The sequence below is a fragment of the Gastrolobium bilobum genome, unplaced genomic scaffold, assembly GCF_033153095.1.
Source record: "Gastrolobium bilobum isolate Gb01-03AN ecotype WA unplaced genomic scaffold, APGP_CSIRO_Gbil_v1 utg7396, whole genome shotgun sequence".
Lineage (NCBI taxonomy): Eukaryota > Viridiplantae > Streptophyta > Magnoliopsida > Fabales > Fabaceae > Gastrolobium > Gastrolobium bilobum.
This window is the reverse complement of record NW_026899269.1, coordinates 485,070-504,500: the sequence shown is the minus strand read 5'-3', so window position 1 is coordinate 504,500 and position 19,431 is coordinate 485,070. Positions and strand designations below refer to the sequence as shown.

The 19,431-nt window shown below is 34.2% G+C and overlaps 1 protein-coding gene across 1 annotated transcript; it reads right to left on the bottom strand.

Moving 5' to 3' along the window:
• Positions 1-16,518: 16,518 nt before the first annotated feature.
• On the bottom strand, positions 16,519-19,219 carry LOC133289036 (subtilisin-like protease SBT1.4). Its single transcript, XM_061486889.1, has one exon. The coding sequence runs from the start codon at positions 19,039-19,041 to the stop codon at positions 16,717-16,719; it is 2,325 nt and encodes a 774-aa protein (XP_061342873.1). The 5' UTR covers positions 19,042-19,219; the 3' UTR covers positions 16,519-16,716.
• Between the last annotated feature and the right edge of the window lie 212 nt (positions 19,220-19,431).

The following is a 19,431-nucleotide window of genomic DNA, read 5'->3' as shown; positions in this document are numbered from 1 at the left end:
CCAAACCATTTAAACCAATTCAGTTCTGTTTTTCAAAAAATTCAGTTCAATTATACCAATTCAATTCAATAAAATATAATGAATTGACGAAAATCAACTATGAAAAAATAATAAGATATAAATTTTCTAATTGTAAAAATAACACTCTTTGTGTGTATATATATATGGGTTATATTTATCTTATTCAAGATGAGATAACTCATCTTCCTACATACATAACAAAGATGAGTTGAGTTCCAATTTTATTTGTTCTCTCTCCAATCATTTGTGGACCCCTCTCATAATTTTTTTTCACTAATATAACATAGGGAAAAATGTTTCGGAAGTTAATGCACAGAAGTTATCTGTATTTATTCCCAAAACGACGTTGTTTTAGTATTGAAATCTTAAAAAATTATAAATATAAAGACTATTGTAACCTTAAAATAAATTAAAATTACAAAAATACCATGATTTTCGTCCCAAAACGACGTCGTATTGACTTACAATAGATAATTTATCTGCAGTAACGGCAGAAAAAGTGAACCAAATAAGGTAACTCATCTCCGACCACATGACTACCCTGTTTCATTGCTTGATTTTTTTATTTTCTTTTATGCGTTAATAATAATCTTAAATAAGTTTCAGCGTTCCTTAGATCTCAAGAGTGTACTCTTAACATCAACTAAGTAAAAGTCCAAAACCCGAATTGATTAACCAAGGTATCCTTCATTTTCTTAACACCTTCCCCATAAAATAATGTTAAAAACTGGCTAGTGTTGCCATATATATACACAAACTCGAACTCAATGATGCGAAATAACTTAAAAGTTGTTCATTCCCTTTAATAAACTCCCTTACAATAAAAATAAAAATAAAAATAAATCATAAGAAAGGCATAATAAATAAAAGAAAAATGAAAATTTTCCAAGAGATATATAATACAAATGAAAGGATACGAAGGAACTTGAGTTTCCATCTTCTTCTACTTCAATATATATATATATATAAAAGAGAAAAGTTTTGGGGTAGAAGAGGATGTTAATAAAAAGGAAAAAAAAACAAAAAAAACTTTACATGATAATGGTTCTAGGACGATCTGATCCATAACGAGAAGGGTAGGTAGATAAGTTAAAACCAACAGGGATAGCAAAAGTGCTTTCCATGAAAAGTCGTTGTTGGAATGTTTCAAAGGAGGAACCAGCTTCTATAAGATCCTTCATAAGGTTTCGGTAGTGCTCCTTAAGCTTCTTCAACATGCGAACATATTGTAACTTGAGCCACCTTATACGGATCCTCCTAAAGATTCTCACCAGCCCAAGCATTCGCCGCCGTGGCTTCTTGCTACCTAGCCGCACCGTCTGCACCTTCTTCCGCCGCCGGAGAAGGGGGAGCCTGCGGCGGGGCTGCCACTGCCACATGGTGGACGCGGTGGAGGAGGGTTGTTGGTGTTGCGGGTCTTGGTGATCTTGAGGCATTGCAAGAGCATGTGGTCGATGATGAGATTGAGGAAGTGAAAGTGGTTTCGATTTACAAAGGAAATCGTTTAGAAATAGGAACAAATAAAATTTTGTAGGTGTGGTGACGTGAATGACATTGATAGACAGAATGGTTGACTTAAATAATTGCAGAGCATGGCTTTTTGACCCTTATAACCTTTTATTATTAATTAATTACTGAATTGACCTTGATTATAAACTATTTCAAAAATTTAACCCCCTCAAAAAACATAACACCAATCTACTCCTGTTTGACCGTTGACCACCAAGCCTACCCGGGTACACCCTTCTCTACCCGGGTATTTTTTGAAAATTTTTGTCTACCTGGGTATTGTTCTTCACACCTGAAAAATTGCTTGAATTATTTACCCGGGTAGAGAGGGGTGTACCCGGGTAAATCTTCGACCACCCATTTAGTACTTGCTATAACTGGGGCAACTTGTAGCTGATGGATATAAGAACAGATATGATTTATTTGATTTTGAGGAAAAAGGAGCAACGTGAACACCACCCCTTCTTCGTCCTCACAATCACCGTCGAATCGATTTTGAAACTAAGATGAGATCTAACATTTGGTTACCTAGCAAGAAAGAGAAGAGCTTGGCAATGTAAATCCACAACACACCAAACCTGTCAACAAGAAATTGTTAGCTTGCAAGTAAAGATGTCGTTATTAAATCATTTCCTTTATCTCTCTCCCTTGAGTCCCTTCAATGGTTCAATGGTTTCTGGGTTCAGTTTTCGGAATTTTTTCAAAATCTTCGGAACGGTGAGATTTTACGATCTAAGAAGTCGATCTCATCCGATCTCACTCTCAACCGATCTTACCATTCATCTGTTCTTATATCCATCAGCTACAAGTTGCTCCAGTTATAGCAAGTACCAAATGGGTGGTCGAAGATTTACCCGGGTACACCCCTCTCTACCCGGGTAAATAATTCAAGCAATTTTTCAGGTGCGAAGAACAATACCCGGGTACACTCTTCCCTACCAGGGTAGACAAAAATTTTCAAAAAATACCCGGGTAGAGAGGGGTGTACCCGGGTAAGCTTGGTGGTCAACGGTCAAACTGGGGCAGATTGGTGTTATGTTTTTTGAGGAGGTTAAATTTTTGAAATAGTTTATAATCAAGGTCAAATCGGTAATTAATTAATAATAAAAGGTTATAAGGGTCAAAAAGCCCATCTTTTGGGATAACCGACATTATTAATTCATTAACTGATTGATGTATCAGTTATATAGTACAGTAAAATTAATTAATTTGTATTAAAAAAAAGAGTAAAATTAATTTTAAAAGTAACTCCACATACTAAATATATGTATTTATTCATCAAATTTAGAAAAGTAAAAATGGAATGAAGCAAGTGGGATAACCAGAAAAATTTTATATTTGGCTCTAACTTATTAGATCTTTTTATGATAAGGTATTTTTTAGTTTTAACCTTCAAAATCTTATAATTTAGCAGACTGAGTTGGAATTTATCGGCATGTCAAATTATTTTTTTTATCAAATTTTTTATTATTTAAAAAAATAAAAAAAATAAAATTTAAATATTTATAAATAGACAATAAATTATAAATATAATATAAATAAAAATAAAATTTTAACAAAGATAAGGGATAATATATTTTATCAGAGAATTTCATCTGTACATCTGTAAAAATAAAAAAAATTATTAACGTCTAAGCACGTTGTATATCCAGAATTGCATTAAAATTTACTATATACAATGCACCTTGGTAGTTTTGTAGATAATAATAAGTAAAAATATTTTTATAACTATAGTAGTTGAAGAAAATTAATGGGTTTAACTTTCAAAAATGGGAATAAAGTATTTAATATTATTTTAGAAAATTTTGTCTAATATTCACCGAAATGACGTCTTTGTAGGGTTGAAAGATTAATAAAAATAATAAAAACTATTATAATCCTAGAATAAATTAATATTATAAACACACTATGATTTTTGTCCCAAAATAACACTGTTTCGGTGATCATTAAACAAAATTTTATAAAGTAACATTTGAAAAAACAAACCCTTCAAATATATAACATACTAAGAACAATTTCCATCGCTCTTTTTGGTTTTCCGTTAGAGTTGCTATCAGGAATGATGTTGTTATAACACCTGGTAAGGAAATTTTTTTCTTTTAATAACAACACTTAACAAATATAAAATTAAATTTTTACTTATATTAAAATTTTGTTTATATTTTTACTTTTATATTTATATACAAATATTATTTTATTAAAAATATATATTTTTATAGAATATTTTATGAAAGTATTAAATATTTATTTACTAAAATAATTTTAAATATTGAATATAATAAAAAAATAAAAAAAATTGAAATTATAATTTTTGATAATTTGCGAGCTTGCCCTATTCCATATAATTTTTGGCCTGTTATTGGACTTTATTATTGTGGATTATTTGGCTATGAGGATTTTTTTAGCTCTAAATCCTGCTATGACTTAATAATACGGGTTGACACATTTTGATAGCTCTCATATAATGTCTATTGTATTTTAATATTTGGAAAATAGAATTTTTTTTTTTTTTTATAACAAAAATAGAATTTTTTTTATTGTTTATTACTTTGTGGTGTAACATATTTTCAAGTTATTTTTATGTAGAGTTTGGGGAAGAGGTTGTTCAGTTTTAAGTTTAATAAAGAAGATGACAGAAGTCTTAAATAAAGGACTATAAGTTATAACTGACACGGCAATAGTTACTAATGAGTAATGACCCGCATGCAGGAATGGCTACACTGTAATAAAAGAAAATTCACGAAATAAGAAGTCTCATTTTAAATTTTTTATCATATTACATATTTTTTTTTGGGGGTACAGATCATATTACATACTTTAATATTACGGTATTACCTCACAGGTGGCATCATGACATCGTTGATAGATTAGTGGAAGTCAATGTCAAGATCTTGTAATTGGTGTTCTCATGGACCCAATTTTTTTATATTTATATTGTATTATAGTAGGGGGTTGCCGAAATTTTTTTTAAAAGAAAATTATAAATATATTAAAAAATAAAAGAATATAAACAATAAAAGAAAAGAAAATTACTCTCATATATCATGCATTGCATTTTCAAGTTATTTCACGCATATCTTATTTTTTTATAAATGTTATTTTAAACTAGAGTAAAGTACATTTTGGATCTTGATTATCAGAAAAAAAAAAAGTACATTTTGGATCCTCAACAAATATCATGGAGCCTAATTTAATTCTTTAAAAAAAAATAATTTTTTTGAAGGACTAACGTAAGTCTTATTTGAATTTCAGAATAACCACAATTTCGACTAACTGTATATATTTTAAATTTCAAAAAGACCACAAGTCGAATATTTTTTTTAAGAAATTAAAATGGGCTCGTAAGAATAAAAAAGATAAGCTATTTGAAATGAATTAATTTTTTTTTATGCTTGTACTTGCACACACAACCGTGTAGGTTTGCGAGTGGGTGTTGTTCGATATTAACAAAGCCACTCCTTATTACTTTAAACTATTTTCTTACACAATAATTTGTAAAAGAATTTCATATTTTATGGTGTAAAACAAACTTATTTTCTTTGCTCGGAGTGACTGATGTAATTGCTAAAGAGAAAACTTGATAGTAAGATTATTCATGTCATTGACAGATTGGTGCCCGTGTAACTAAATCCCCACATCACGATCATTGAGTACTGTGTGAAGATTATTCTGATAACGTTTTGCTTGTGAACATAGCATTACTGGTTTTGGGTTGAGGGTAGCTGGGGAAACAGGGGCATGGGTGTGGCAGACACCATAGCAACATGAGGAGTCAACTATTGATGTTTTGGGTTTGGAATTTGGAATGACGCAGAGTTTAGAGTACACTCCACATGGTCCCTATTTTTATTTTTATTTTTATTTATTTCTATTTTGTTTTTGCGTGTTACAGCTTACATAACACAAGCAGGTGATGTGCAAACTGCAAAGCACATGGATGGTGCTTCCCATACGCAACATTTCATACTAATAATAGTATGACTTCTGGCATAAGTTATATTTTAAGTTATTTTTATAAAACATGTGATACCCTTGTTTTTTTTAATACGCATCATTACTAAAATAAAATTTCTTTTGTCAATTATATTATTTTAAATATTTAGAGATTTAGACTTTTATTTAAAACTTAGATTAATTTTCTAATAATACATAATAACGAGTTGGTTGTTTAATGTAATAATATAAATAATATTTTTTTATGTAAATAAAAATTAAGTGTAGTTTTTTTTTTTTTTTTTTTTTTTTTAGGTTTACATATTGAAAGAAGATGTGTTACCTTGCTTTTTGAATAGCAAATATTTTATTAAAAGAAAAGCATGGTCACCATGCTTTTCAATTCCAGTGTTTCAGCAGATGACTCTATAAACACCTCAGCATCATGTTTGCTGTTTGGTTCCGAATCTTCATCTTTCGACAGACACCAGTGTGTTGGAATTTCATAGGCATGGTCCCTATAATCCAGAGTTTGATAGAGTAGTAAGTGACAGGTTGTGAAATTTCATGTAGTACTGATTGATCTTTAAGTTAACAATGCTGAAATACTAGTTGTCTATGCTTGAGCAATAATTTTCCTTGTCCCTAAGTTGGGAGAGGAAATCCAATCGTGTCATAGGCCCTTTAGCTGAAATAACTGGACTGGATTGATATTTTCTTAAGTTATTTAGCAAAGCAGCATATGGGAATTGCCTGTTAGAACTTAGAATACTGGCGTTTTGATCTTGGTAGTGTTGTTTTTGTAACGTATGACCGGAATAATTTGTGGGTAAAAATTTTTGCCAATATAATGCATAACAACGCGGTTGGAGAACTGACGTTTAAGGACGTGATAGAAAGCATACCGCGTCCTGTACAATTTTTTTGGCACGGTCATCAGCGCTCCTAAGTCGTGATACCTTACCTACCACGTCCAGTACAAGCCTGTCAGTGCTTTTAAGACATGATACCTTACCTGCCGCGTCCTGTGAAAAATCATATGTATAAGTTTAGGCTTTACCGTATTTCTGAAGAATCAAGATTTATAAGTTTTTATCTGATTCACGACAAAAAGAGAGGTTAACATTTATTACTTTTTCTTTTGTTTATTATTCTCTTTCAAAAAATATTTGTCTTTCTAAAGTATAAAATATGTGTTATTTTAAGTAAAATAGTAGTATTTTATTTAATATTTAAATTTAAAAAAATCTATCAATAACCTTTCACTCTCACACACCATGCTTTTTTATTGTGTAATTATTTCTCTCACTATATATAAAATATAATAATTTTAGTTAAAATAACTCAATATTATGTTTTTATTAAAAATAAATATTTTTCTCATTCTGTTCAGCCTTCAAGATATTTATAGGTAAGTATTGGATAGTTAACAATTTTATATTTATTTTGACGTATTAAAATGAAATTTAATTTGTAAAAAGTAATTAAATTTTTCAAAGGATAATATATATTTCTTAATTTATTTTTTGAATTTATTGTTAATTAATTATGCATATATTGTTTACAATTTTAATTTTTTTAATTTATATTTTTTAAAAAATTTCTTAAATTAATTATGCATATTCCATTATAATTTTAAAATTTTCAAAAAATATTTTAATTTATATTTTACCTAAATTATATAAGCGTCTATTTTTATTTAATTATAAAATAGGCAAATAACACCCCTTTAATCATATTCTGTTTTTGGTACAATTAGACTACAAGAAATATAAATATTCAATAGTAATATTAATTCGATATACAGGATGCAAGACTTTTTCTTCTTATTATTTTATATGAGATTTGTTTTCTCATTTAACATGAGATAAACTTATTTTTCTACACTCACATATTAAGTGGTGAGACCTATTTATATTTTTTTTCTCTTCTATTCTCTCTCTTCTTTCCCATATATGTAACTGTAGGTAAAAAAGTTTATCTCATGTTAAATGAGATAAACAATTCTCGTTGTATATATCTTAAAAGCGAAGAAGGAACGATTCAATGTATCATGTTTTGCACAGGACGTGGCAGGTAAGGTATCATGTCTTAAAAGCACTGACAGGTCTGTACTGGACGTGGTAGGTAAGGTATCACGTCTTAGGAGCTCTGATGACCGTGCCAAAAAAATTGTACAGGACGCGGTATGCTTTCTATCACGTCCTTAAACATGAGTTCTCCAACCGCGTTGTTATGCATTATATTGGCAAAACTTTTGACCCATAAATTATTCCGGTCATATATTACAAAAACAACACTACCAAGGTCAAAAGGCCTAGAATACTAATAGAATTTAAAGGTTATGAATAAGAAGTTAAGTCTGAACAAATGTGTCTTTTCATTATCGAATAGACATAATTATTCGCGGGTGAACATATCTGACTCTTCATCATCGAACAAGGATGACTCTACACTGCCAATAAACATCATTCATCATGACCGGTCATTATTTACAAATATGGAAAGAAATCAGAAAATATTGATTACTTTTCTGATTTCTCTCCTATAACAAAATTCTGCCAAAAACATTTTTGAAATCTTGTGCATTCATTCAATGTGATAGTTCTAATGAAGGTTGTGTCTGTCGGTGCCGATGTTATTTGTTTGAGAGTGTCATTAATCTATTTTATATCTTATGAGACAATTGTCACACACTCTTAGACACTATAAAGAGAGTAAATTGTTCTAAGGACACAATATCTAACACTCAGATCACATTTTATTCTTTCATTTGCTGTTAATTTTGATTGCTTGATTGCATCCACTTTTATATTCGTGTGGGTCTTGCACAAACAATATTAGATACTTTTTTGATATCTGTGTTTGTTGAATAAATTGTGTTTGTTCGATTTTTAGGTTTTTTTTTTTTTTTTGGGTACATAGTAAGAGCGCACTAAGCCCAGTTAAAAAAAAAAAAAAAAAAAACTAAATAGTAAAATACGAATTACAGCGACCACTTCTCTTATCTGCAGTCATTGCATTTTATCTATTTGGTTTTTTGTGTTGGAATCTTCTTATTCCAATTTGGTCATTCACTGCTAATCTGTGGTTTGTGCATATCTCGATTTTGGTGAAATCTTGATTCTACAAATGCATTTCATTTCACGAACACTGTTGGGTTTCGTCAATGACTTCTCTGAAATGAAACATGGCAGGAACAGTGACGTTTTGTAACTCGTCTGCGATTGTAACGTTTCTTGATACGTTGCCTGCAATGCCGTGTTGTCCTGCATTAGTATGGGCAATTGTATTGTCATAGGTTTATTCAGGTCAAACGTTTTCAATTTAAACCTACATAGGTCCAAAAGCCTATATTTTGGTTTCAATAAACATGCTTTGATATTAATTTTAACATTTACCATTTTGTTTCGACAAACGTGCTTAAACATTGTTTAGTCTTCAACGGCTGTTACAGTTTCACAATTCATTTTGATTGTATAATTTCCGTCTCGGTAGTCGTGCCTCTTTTCAATGTTTAGTGTTTGAATTCAAAAGTTGCGTTACAGTAACTATACGAATTTAAAGTTCATACGGTTTTGTTCTACTTGAATATTTTATTTAAATATATATATTAAAATAATTAAAACACTCAACTTCACGAAACCAGTGATCGAAACTTGATTTTACTGTTGGTGCGATTTTGCTCGTGGTTCTCTCTCTCTCTTTGAAACTTCATTTTGAAATATTGATTTTCAAGTTTCAGTATTTTTGTTTTTCGATTTCTGTATAAATATTTTTCTGGTTCGATATATTGTCTGCAATTAATATTTTGAATTGCAATGTTTATGATATTTAAATTGCTTCCAGTATATTTGCTTGCAATCTTTTAAGTGTTTTCATATTCTACAAACTTGCTTGGAATTGCACTGTTTATAATCTGTGATCACTCGATGGATTAGTTCATTTGGAGGTTTAATTTTTTGTAAATTAAATTGAATCTGATTTCTGTTTGTGAAACAGGGAAATGGCAAATTCAAGTAATTTGGCTACTGCAATTCTTTCCGCTCCAACATATAGTGAGAAGCATGAGAAATTCAATGGGTTTAATTTCAAGAAATGGCAATCAAAGATGTTATTTTATTTGACCACCTTGAGCCTAGCTAAATATCTCACAGAGGATGCTCCTCAGTTGGAGGAAGGGGAAACAAACAAGGAACGGGTTGCTGCTGTTGTGGTATGGAAACATTTGGATTTTCTGTGCAGAAATTATATTCTCAATGGTCTAGATAACTCTTTGTATAATGTGTACTGCACCTACAAGACTTCTAAGGAATTGTGGTATAGTCTAGATAGGAAGTACAAAATCGAAGATGCCCGACTCAAGAAGTTTATCGTTGGCAAATTCTTAGGCTTTAAGATGGAGGATTCGAGAACTGTAATGAGTCAAGTCCAAGAGCTTCAAGTGATTGTGCATGAAGTTCATGCAGAGGGCATGACCCTCAGTGACTCCTTCCAAGTGGCTTCATTTATAGAAAAATTACCTCCATCATGGAAGGATTTCAAGAATCATCTCAAGCATAAGAGAAAGGAGATGTCACTTGAAGATCTATACGACTGACGAAGGAAGAAGATAACAGGAATTCCGAAAGAAAGGTGGGTAAACTTCCCCTAGTCTCTAGAGAAAATGACGTTGAACAAGGAGAAAGCTCCAAAACCAAAAAGAGAAAGCATCCTGAAGATAAATTCAACAAAGGTTCAAATAAGTTCAAGGGCAATTGTTACAATTGTGGTAATCTTGGCCATCGTGCTAAGAATTGTAAGAAAGGGAAGAACTTCGAGAAGAAGAAGTTCCCACAAGCCAATATATGCTGGAGATTACTTCCAACGGGGGTGATGATATGGACCTCGCACAGTTGTTTCTGAGTGCAATTTAGTGGGGAACACTAAGGAATGATGGATGGACACTAGAGCCACTAGGCATGTGTGTGCCCAACAAGTTGATTTTTTCAAATTATGCTCTGTCTAAGGAAGATGAAAAGCTCTACATGGGCAACTCTGCAACTTCTAAGGTCGAAGGTGTTGGAAAAGTGGCCTTGAAGATGACATAAGAAAAAGTAGTAACTATTACCAATGTGCTTCATGTGCGCCTGACATCCGCAAAAACCTAGTTTATGGATCTTTCTTGAGAAAGATTGCTTTAAGCTGCTATTTGTTCCTGATAAGTTTGTACTATCTAAGAATGATATGTACGTAGGAAAATGATATCTTAGTGATGGTCTCTTCAAGTTGAAGGTAATGACTGTTGTAGCCAAGGATGCTAATAATATTAATAATAATGTTTCTTCTGCTTATATACTTGAGTCTTCGATTTTATGGCACACTAGATTAGGACATGTTAATTATAAATCCATTGATAAATTAATTAGAATGGGGATATTACCCAAATTTGATTGCTCAAACAAGAGTTGTCAAGTATATGTAGAATCAAAGTTCAAAAAGGTGTCTTTTCCATTTGTTGAAAGAACATCTAAATCTTTGGATTTAATACATGCTGATATATGTGACATTAAATCTGTTCCATAAAGGGGTACTAAAAAAATATTTTATTACATTTATTGATGATTGCACTAGATATTATTATATTTACTTACTTAATAGTAAGGATGAAGTTATTGATGCATTTAGACAATATAAGACTGAAGTAGAAAATCAATTAAGTAAGAGAATTAAAGATGTATGTAGCGATCGAGGGGGGAGTACGATGGCCCCTTCGAAGAATTTTGTTTAGAGAATGGTATCGTGCACCAAACGACGGCTCCTTATGCTCCACAATCGATTGAGATTACTGAGAGGAAGAATCGAACATTGAAAGAAATGATAAATGTCATGCTATTGATGTCTGGTTTATCACATAATTTATGGGAGGAAGCAGTTCTAACGACTAATTATATAATCAATAGAGTACCACACAAGAAAATACAAAAGATCCCCTACGAAATGTGGAAAGCTAGAAAACCTTCCTTGAATTTTTTTAAAGTATGGGGGTGTTTGGCTAAGGTTGAGATTCCAAAACCTAAAAAAGTTAGAATAAGACCAAAAACCATGGATTGTATTTTCATTAGATATGCTTTCAATAATAGTGTCTATTGGTTTCTTGTTCATAAATCAGATGTCACGGATATACTTGCTAATCCAATGATTTAATCTAGAAATGCTAGGTTCTTCGAAGATATATTTCTATATAATGTAGCATGTGAGATTAATAACAACAATAATGATGAGGGACCTCAGGAAACTACGGCTAGCAACTATCCTAAAGAAGATGAGCCTAGACGTAGTAAAAGACAAAGAACAACTACGTCTTTTGGACCACATTTTCTAACGTATTTGTTGAAAAATAAGCCATAAACATTTAAAGAGGCCATGGCTTCCCCGCAAGCGCCATTATGGGAAGAAGCAATTAATAGTGAAATGGACTCCATTTTTCAAACATACTTGGGAGTTGGTTGATCTTCCTCCTGGAAATAAGCCATTTGGAAGCAAGTGAATCTTCAAAAGGAAGATGAAACTATTGATAAATAGAAAGTTAGACTTACGGTAAAAGAGGCTACAAGCAATAAGAAGGCTTAGATTACTTTGATACCTATTCACTTGTTATAAGAATTACATCGATAAGGATGTTAATTAAAGTAGCAACTCTGAATGGGCTTGAGATACATCAAATGGATGTGAAGACAGCTTTCCTGAATGACAATTTGGAAGAAGAATTTATTTGGAACAACAGGAAGGGTTTATTATCCTAGGTCAAGAATGGAAAGTTTGACGTTTGATTAAGTCACTATATGGTTTGAAACAAGCGCCGAAACAATGGCATACAAAGTTTGATAATGTGATATGATATCAAACAATTTCAAAATTAATGAATGTTACAAGTGTATTTGTGTGAAAAACGTTGATAATGGTTTTGCCATTATATGTCTCTATGTTGACGACATACTTATTATGGGTAGCAATATGAATATGATTAAGACTACCAAACAGATGCTTGCCAATAAGTTTGATATGAAATACATGGGAGTCGCATATGTTATTTTGGGAATTAAAATCCATAGAACAATTGATGGATTGGTGTTATAGTTGTCTCACTACATTGCCAAGATTCTTAAAAATGTTAAGAATTTAGAAATTATGGCAGTAAAGACTCCGATAGACAATAACCCTGCGACTTTATAAGAATGTTGGTCAAGCTAAGAATCAAAAAGAGTATACTAATATATTAAGCGTGCTAAGTTGATATACAAGCAACTCAAGTGAGTATTATTGGAAAGCAATGATGAGGGTTTTGGGTTACTTGAAGCATACTCAAGATTATGCTTTGCATTACTCGAGGTATCCTGCAGTGTTGGAAGGATATTGTGATGCAAATTGGATCACAAGCTCTAGTGACATAAAGTCCAAAAGATGTTATGTATACACACTTGGTGGGGATGCAGTGTCTTGGAAATTATCCAAGCAAACTTGTAATGCAAGGTCGACCATGGAAGTTGAGTTTATTGCCTTAGATAAAGTCGATGAGGAAGTCGAGTGACTGCATAACTTCCTTGAGGATATTCAAAGATGGCCTAAGCCAGTGCTAGTTGTGTGTATTCATTGTGACAGTCAAGCAACACTTGGAAAAGCAAGGGATGTTATGTATAATGGTAAGTCTTGACATATAAGTCGAAGACATGATACCCTAAGGAAACTTCTCTCTAATGGAATAATCATTATTGACTATGTGAAGTCAAAAGAGAATATTGCGGATCCGCTAACAAAAGGTGTAACTAGAGAGTTAATGTATAATTTGTCAAAAGGAATGGATTTAAAGGACATTAAATGTTGATTATCGCGGATACTCTACCTTGCTGAGTGGAGATTCCACAAACTAGGTTCAAAGAGACAATGAAGTCATGATTGACAATTTAAGCATTCTAGAGTTTTTTTGAAACTCACACTTATTCCTAGACGAAGTAATGCAATATAGAAAAAGGTAAGCAATTAGGCTTTTTAATTATTTCGGAATCTGATGTGTTCATAAGGTGCAAGGTTAGATTCATCACAAGAAATCACTTATGTGAGTGTGAAGTGAGGGCCGTTTCTATGAGAATATCTATGGCCATATTCTCTATTGCACTCGCAGAATCAGAGGGTGTCCAGGGTTACAACGGACACAACAATGAGGACCAACCTCGTTCGAGAAATGATTGCATGTTTCCTATTGTCTTAATTTACACCCAAAGGTCGACAGTTCAAGGCAGCGCGTCCACTGATTTACCTAGTAAACTGGGTAGATCACACTAGGGAAGGTTCAATGCGTAAAAACTATTGATCCTAATGCAATTTTTTCTCATTAAGCTATCGCACACTATATTAATCATCATTTGCATTTGGTCACTATGAATGAACTTCTTATTCATGTGGGGGATTGTTAGAATTCTTATAGAATTTAAATGTTATGAATAAGAAGTTAAGTGTGAATAGATGTGTCTTTTTACTGCCGAACAGACATAACTATTCACGGGTGAACAGACATGACTCTTCATCGTCGAATAGACATGACTCTTCACTGCCCAATAGACACCTTTCATCATGACCAGTCATAGTTTATAAATATAGAAAGAAATCAGAAAATACCGATTACTTTACTGGTTTCTCTCCTATACCAAAACACTACCAAAACGTTTTTGAAATCTTATGCATTCATTATGTGCTATAGTTCTAATGAAGATTGTGTCTGCCCGTGAGTTCTATCCACAAACAGAGGTAATATGTTCTATTTTGAGAGACAATTGTCACACACTCTTTCATTTGCTGTTAATTTGCATCGCATCGATTATCTATTCATCAATTTTTAGTGATGAATGCTTGATTGCGTCCACTCTTCCCTCATTTTTATATTTGTGTGTCATGCACTAACATTGCCGTTTCTTGATCACTTGTACTATAATGCTGTGTTTTATGCATAAGCGAGAGATGGTCTTCCATATGCTCATATCGCGGTACCCGTAAGACACTACGGTGTTCAAATAAAAACAAAGATGATTACATGTTGCTTGGTAAATGAGAGGTTAGAGTCTAAAAAATTTCCCTTAATCAATGAGCCCCATGTGTAACGGATCTAAATTCTAAACCCAAATAATATGTCCACATCAGATCTTACTTGGATGATTAAAATTAGACAAAACTTAACTTTTATCCTTTGTGTTACCACGTGTATAATTAAATTTTTTATGTTTCAAACTCCTCACACAGGCAATTTTCAATATTTGAATGTCAATAACTCACTTCCAGCAGTTACACCTCCACAATCCCCTGATTCACTTCCAACCACAAACTAATTCATATCTCCTTGTTTTTCCTCAACCCCTCCACTTCACACCCTTCACCACCACCTAGTGAGACATAGTCACAGAGCAGCTCCCTCCTAAATCCTAATCTTCCTGCCCAACATTATAGCCCTATAGGAGGCATAAACCAATAGTTCAAAATCCACTATAACTTTGGCAACTCACAAACTCTAATGCTGCTTCAACAATCACCCCTCCCCATTCCTAACATGGTTGTGTAAACTTTCTACTATGCCCATATCGTATGCACCCCACAAATATTTTATAAAGGGTTCCATTTTTCTGCAGTAAAAATGTGCCGTGGCAAATAAAGTATTTCTGCCCCAAAGGCAGAAATACTTTTGCCTTTTATAAGTCACAAAATTACTAATTCAGCACAAAAGTATGTATAACAGTAATAAACACCAGAAGCAGGAACTGTGTGCTGTTGTAAAAAGTAAAATCAAAATAAACCATTACACTAATCTAACAAGCCAGATAACTAAATAGCAGTAACAACATAGCAGAGGGTGAAAAAATCTACAAACTTTAGGAGGCTTCTCTTCCTTGTAAAGTATAAGTTCCTACCAAAATTTAAACTTCATAATAATATTTACCAATATATTTTATTTTATTTTATTTATTGAAATCTTCATTTCACATAACCTCCTCAGTCCTCCACCATTATCTCCCTCTCACTCTTCCATGACAGTACACAAATTCTTCAATATAGTAGGGTCCTCTGGGGTGTCCCTTTACATAACCATGTTAGGAATAGGGAGGAGTGATTGTTGAAGCAGCATGTGATTTGCCAAAGTTATTATAGGTTTTGAAATAGACTATAATGTTGGAGCGCAAATTGCACAAAGATTTTGCACGACATATCTGACATAGTGACATGGTACTAGTATGTAAAGAAACGAGTACTATATCTGAACAAACTTGCGTCCACCCATGCAAGTATCTTTTCCGAATAAACATAAACTATAGGCTGAAATAGTAATTCAAACCAAAGTACAAATTCAATTGTAGCCCATAAGTTACCTTATAGCTTTAATTTGGAAAATTACTAGTACTGCTCTCAATAGATACGAATTTTGATGAATATCACAGAAGCCTATACGAATTATTCTTGTTCTTCTGCGATAGGTTTGAAGTTGGAAAATAATGCTGTTTGAAGGAGAATATGACAATATGAGCATATATTATTCCTGGACTGCAGTGCATAGTTAGCATTACAAAGATATGTAGAGACATCTCAATTCTCATCTCCATTAGTTGTCCAGCGGAAACCTGAACTAAAATTTGGTTATTGGAAGTTCTGTATGTTGCGGATGAAGAGAGGAGGGGAAAAAAAGAATGGTTACTTTTAAAGTTATGAACACACAAGTTCATTGAATTTTCCAGTTAAAAATATATATCTATATAGTGCATTTGGCCTTGTCCTGTGATCTAAGTGATTCAATTGATAAACTATCTGAAATTAACGCCATAAAGTCTTATCAATATTAGTATCCTTTTGACATCAATGAGAGAGTAAGCCACAAAAAAAGGCATGACGAGTTCATATGTCCTTAGGTTTTCAGCGAAGTCATATTGGTGCCATGCTATCACATACATCTTGTTTAGCATGATGAAACCCGGATAATCTCAACATAATAAATATGCAAAACCACAATTATCTGAATCAATAATCTTACAAATCATATTTCACGTAATATATTTTATTTCGGCCTAACAAAGTTATTAGAAGCCCTTCATCAACTACATCGAAGTTAAGAGTAGAATTGCCTGAAACATCATACCGAATAACTATTTTTGTAGTTTGTACAATAAGCTAGTAGAAAGATTATAAAGAGACTAACTGTGCTTGATGTGTTTCCACAGCAACACTCTTGGATGCAATTCAAATGGCCGATGAGAGTCCACTGCTCCATGTGACAGCAATTGGGCTCCTCACAAGGTGACTTCCATCAGTCCACTCAATTGATCCAAAACTCTCAGAACTAGCATACTCAACTCTAGTGAATGTGATCTCAAATGCTTGCGTCTTGTTTTCAGCACTGAACACAAGCTTGCTGGGGGAGACACTGACATCAACACCAGGGGGAGCATTTACTTTAACAGTGTAAACAGCATCAGCCGAGCTTCCCACATTAGTAACTACCCGTTTATACTTAACCAAGCCATTGTTGGCACCAAATTCCACAGAGAAAGATGGATAATTCAAATCACCCGGACTAGCTAATCTCCTTCTCCTAGCTACTTCTTTTTCACAAATGTCGAAACTAGTAGGCTCTCTAGTGAAAACCGCAATTCGCCTAGCATCATACCCAATTGAGCATAGGAATGCCAAGTAATCATCACTATCCAAATCATAAACCAACCCAGGATTGAGAGCCCTGTTGGGATCAACATGTCCAGCCCCATGAATGAATGGGTTTGATTCTTTCCCAGTTCCAAGATCCTTAATACTACTCCCAGAATTATCCACATCATAAGCAGTTGTCATCAAAGCTGATTTTATTGCAGCAGGTGACCATTTAGGATAGGCCTTCCTAAGCAATGCTGCAATCCCACTAACATGTGGACAAGACATAGAGGTGCCTGATATTATGTTAAACTCAACTCTCCTAGGATCAATCTCCAAATCCGTAGGTCCAACACTTCCAGTCCACCCTGCCAAAATGTTAACACCAGGAGCTATAACATCTGGCTTAAGAATCTGTGAAGTGCGATAGTTTGGACCACGGCTAGAAAAGGAAGCAACTCTAGGAGCAGAAGGTGAATCCCCAATCACAGTCCCTTTGAATTCTATAGTTGCTGTTGGATATTGACTCAACCTCACATACTCCTTGATCTTGTCTCCAGCAGTTTGACCCACCATAGTTGCAGCCAAAAGATGTGCATCTGCAAGAAGCTCTTCCCCACTAGCTTCTGTATTTGCCAAAATCATTCCCAACCCACCAGCAACCTTCACAGCACTTCCCTTTTCAACCCTGGCATTCCCTCCCCTATCACAAACAACAATCTTCCCTTGAACCTTTGAAGATTCCAGAGACCCCGCGTAGCAGTATCTGCTTCCACAATCCTTAGCATAAACCAAAGGCAGTTTAAAATCCGGCAAATCATCACCATAATACAAAGACACCCCACCAAAAACCCTACCATCTCCAAGAACAACATCTGCAGGAAACTCTCTATCAATAGTCGAAGCACCAACAGTCAAAATCCAAGGTGCTATGTTCACAGCAGTGTAAGGACCAGGTCCTGAATTCCCAGCAGAACAAGACACAAGAACACCATGCTGTGAAGCACCAAATGCTCCAACAGCAATGGAATCACGATGATACTGTGGTGCATACCCATTTGCACCAACAGAGAGTGAAATCACGTGGACCCCATCAGCAACAGCTTCATCCATAGCAGCAAGAATATCAGAATCAAAACAACCAAGCTTCCAACAGATCTTGTACGCAGCAATTCTAGCCTTTGAGGCCATTCCTCTTGCTTCACCTTGAGCAAAGTTGAACAAACTAGCGTTTGCAACAACAGATCCTGCAGCAGTTGAAGCAGTGTGTGTTCCATGGCCTTCAGTGTCTCTAGGAGACTTAGATTCCACAGACTCGTCAATGGGTCTCTCGAGATATGATTCATAGCCTTTGTAGAACGATTTGGCTCCGATTATCTTCTTGTTACACGCAGAAACAGGAAAGTCATGAACCTTTTCACAACTACCTTTCCAAGAAGAGGGTACGCCGGAGAGACCCTCGTCTGAGAAGCTCTGAAGCTCCGGCCAGATTCCGGTATCCAAAACTCCGACGATCACGTCGTCGGCGTACTCGGATTTCACCCATAACCCGAAGTTATCGGCGAGGCCGAGGAAACCAGGGGTGTGGGTGGTGTGAGGGTGGCGGATTTGATCTGGGACGACGGAGAGGATTCCGGGGACGCGGCGGAGCTCGGCGGCCTGTGCGGTGGTGAGACGGACGGAGAAGCCGTTGACGGCGGTGTCGTAGGTGTAGAGGATGTCGGCGGCGTGAGAGGAAGGAGGGAGGGAGGTGAGGATGGAGGAATACCAGTGGTGTTGCGCGGTGAAAAGGACAGGCTTCTCTGATTTCGCCACGTGGATGATGAAGGTTCGTGGACCGTCTGATGATGATGAAACAGTGATAAAAAGGACACAAAAGAAGAACAAAACAGAAAGAGGAGAAGGAGAAGCAAAAGCCATAACTTAGGTTGTTGTTTGTGTTTGTGTATTATTGTGTGTTCCAACGGTCGGAATGGTTTTTAACGGTAATGTTATGTGCATGTGGCGTGTCTTTGGCCTTTGGTCTGGGTGGGTTTGTGTTATCAGTGGATGTAGTTACTGATGATGAAGATGGCAGAGAAATGCATATTAAGTATTTGGCCTCAAAATGAGGGAAAGTGGGAGTTTAGATATTATTATTATTATATATTACCCAATTAAATTAGGCATGTTCATGTATGGACACTTGGATAGCTGGTATAGGTTATTTATTTTAATGGACCCAGCAATGCAGCTACACCCAATAATAGAAGGACGTTTGGGTGTGGTGGGTTCGTGGGGTTAGCAATCAAACAGGTTCAGCTTTGAATT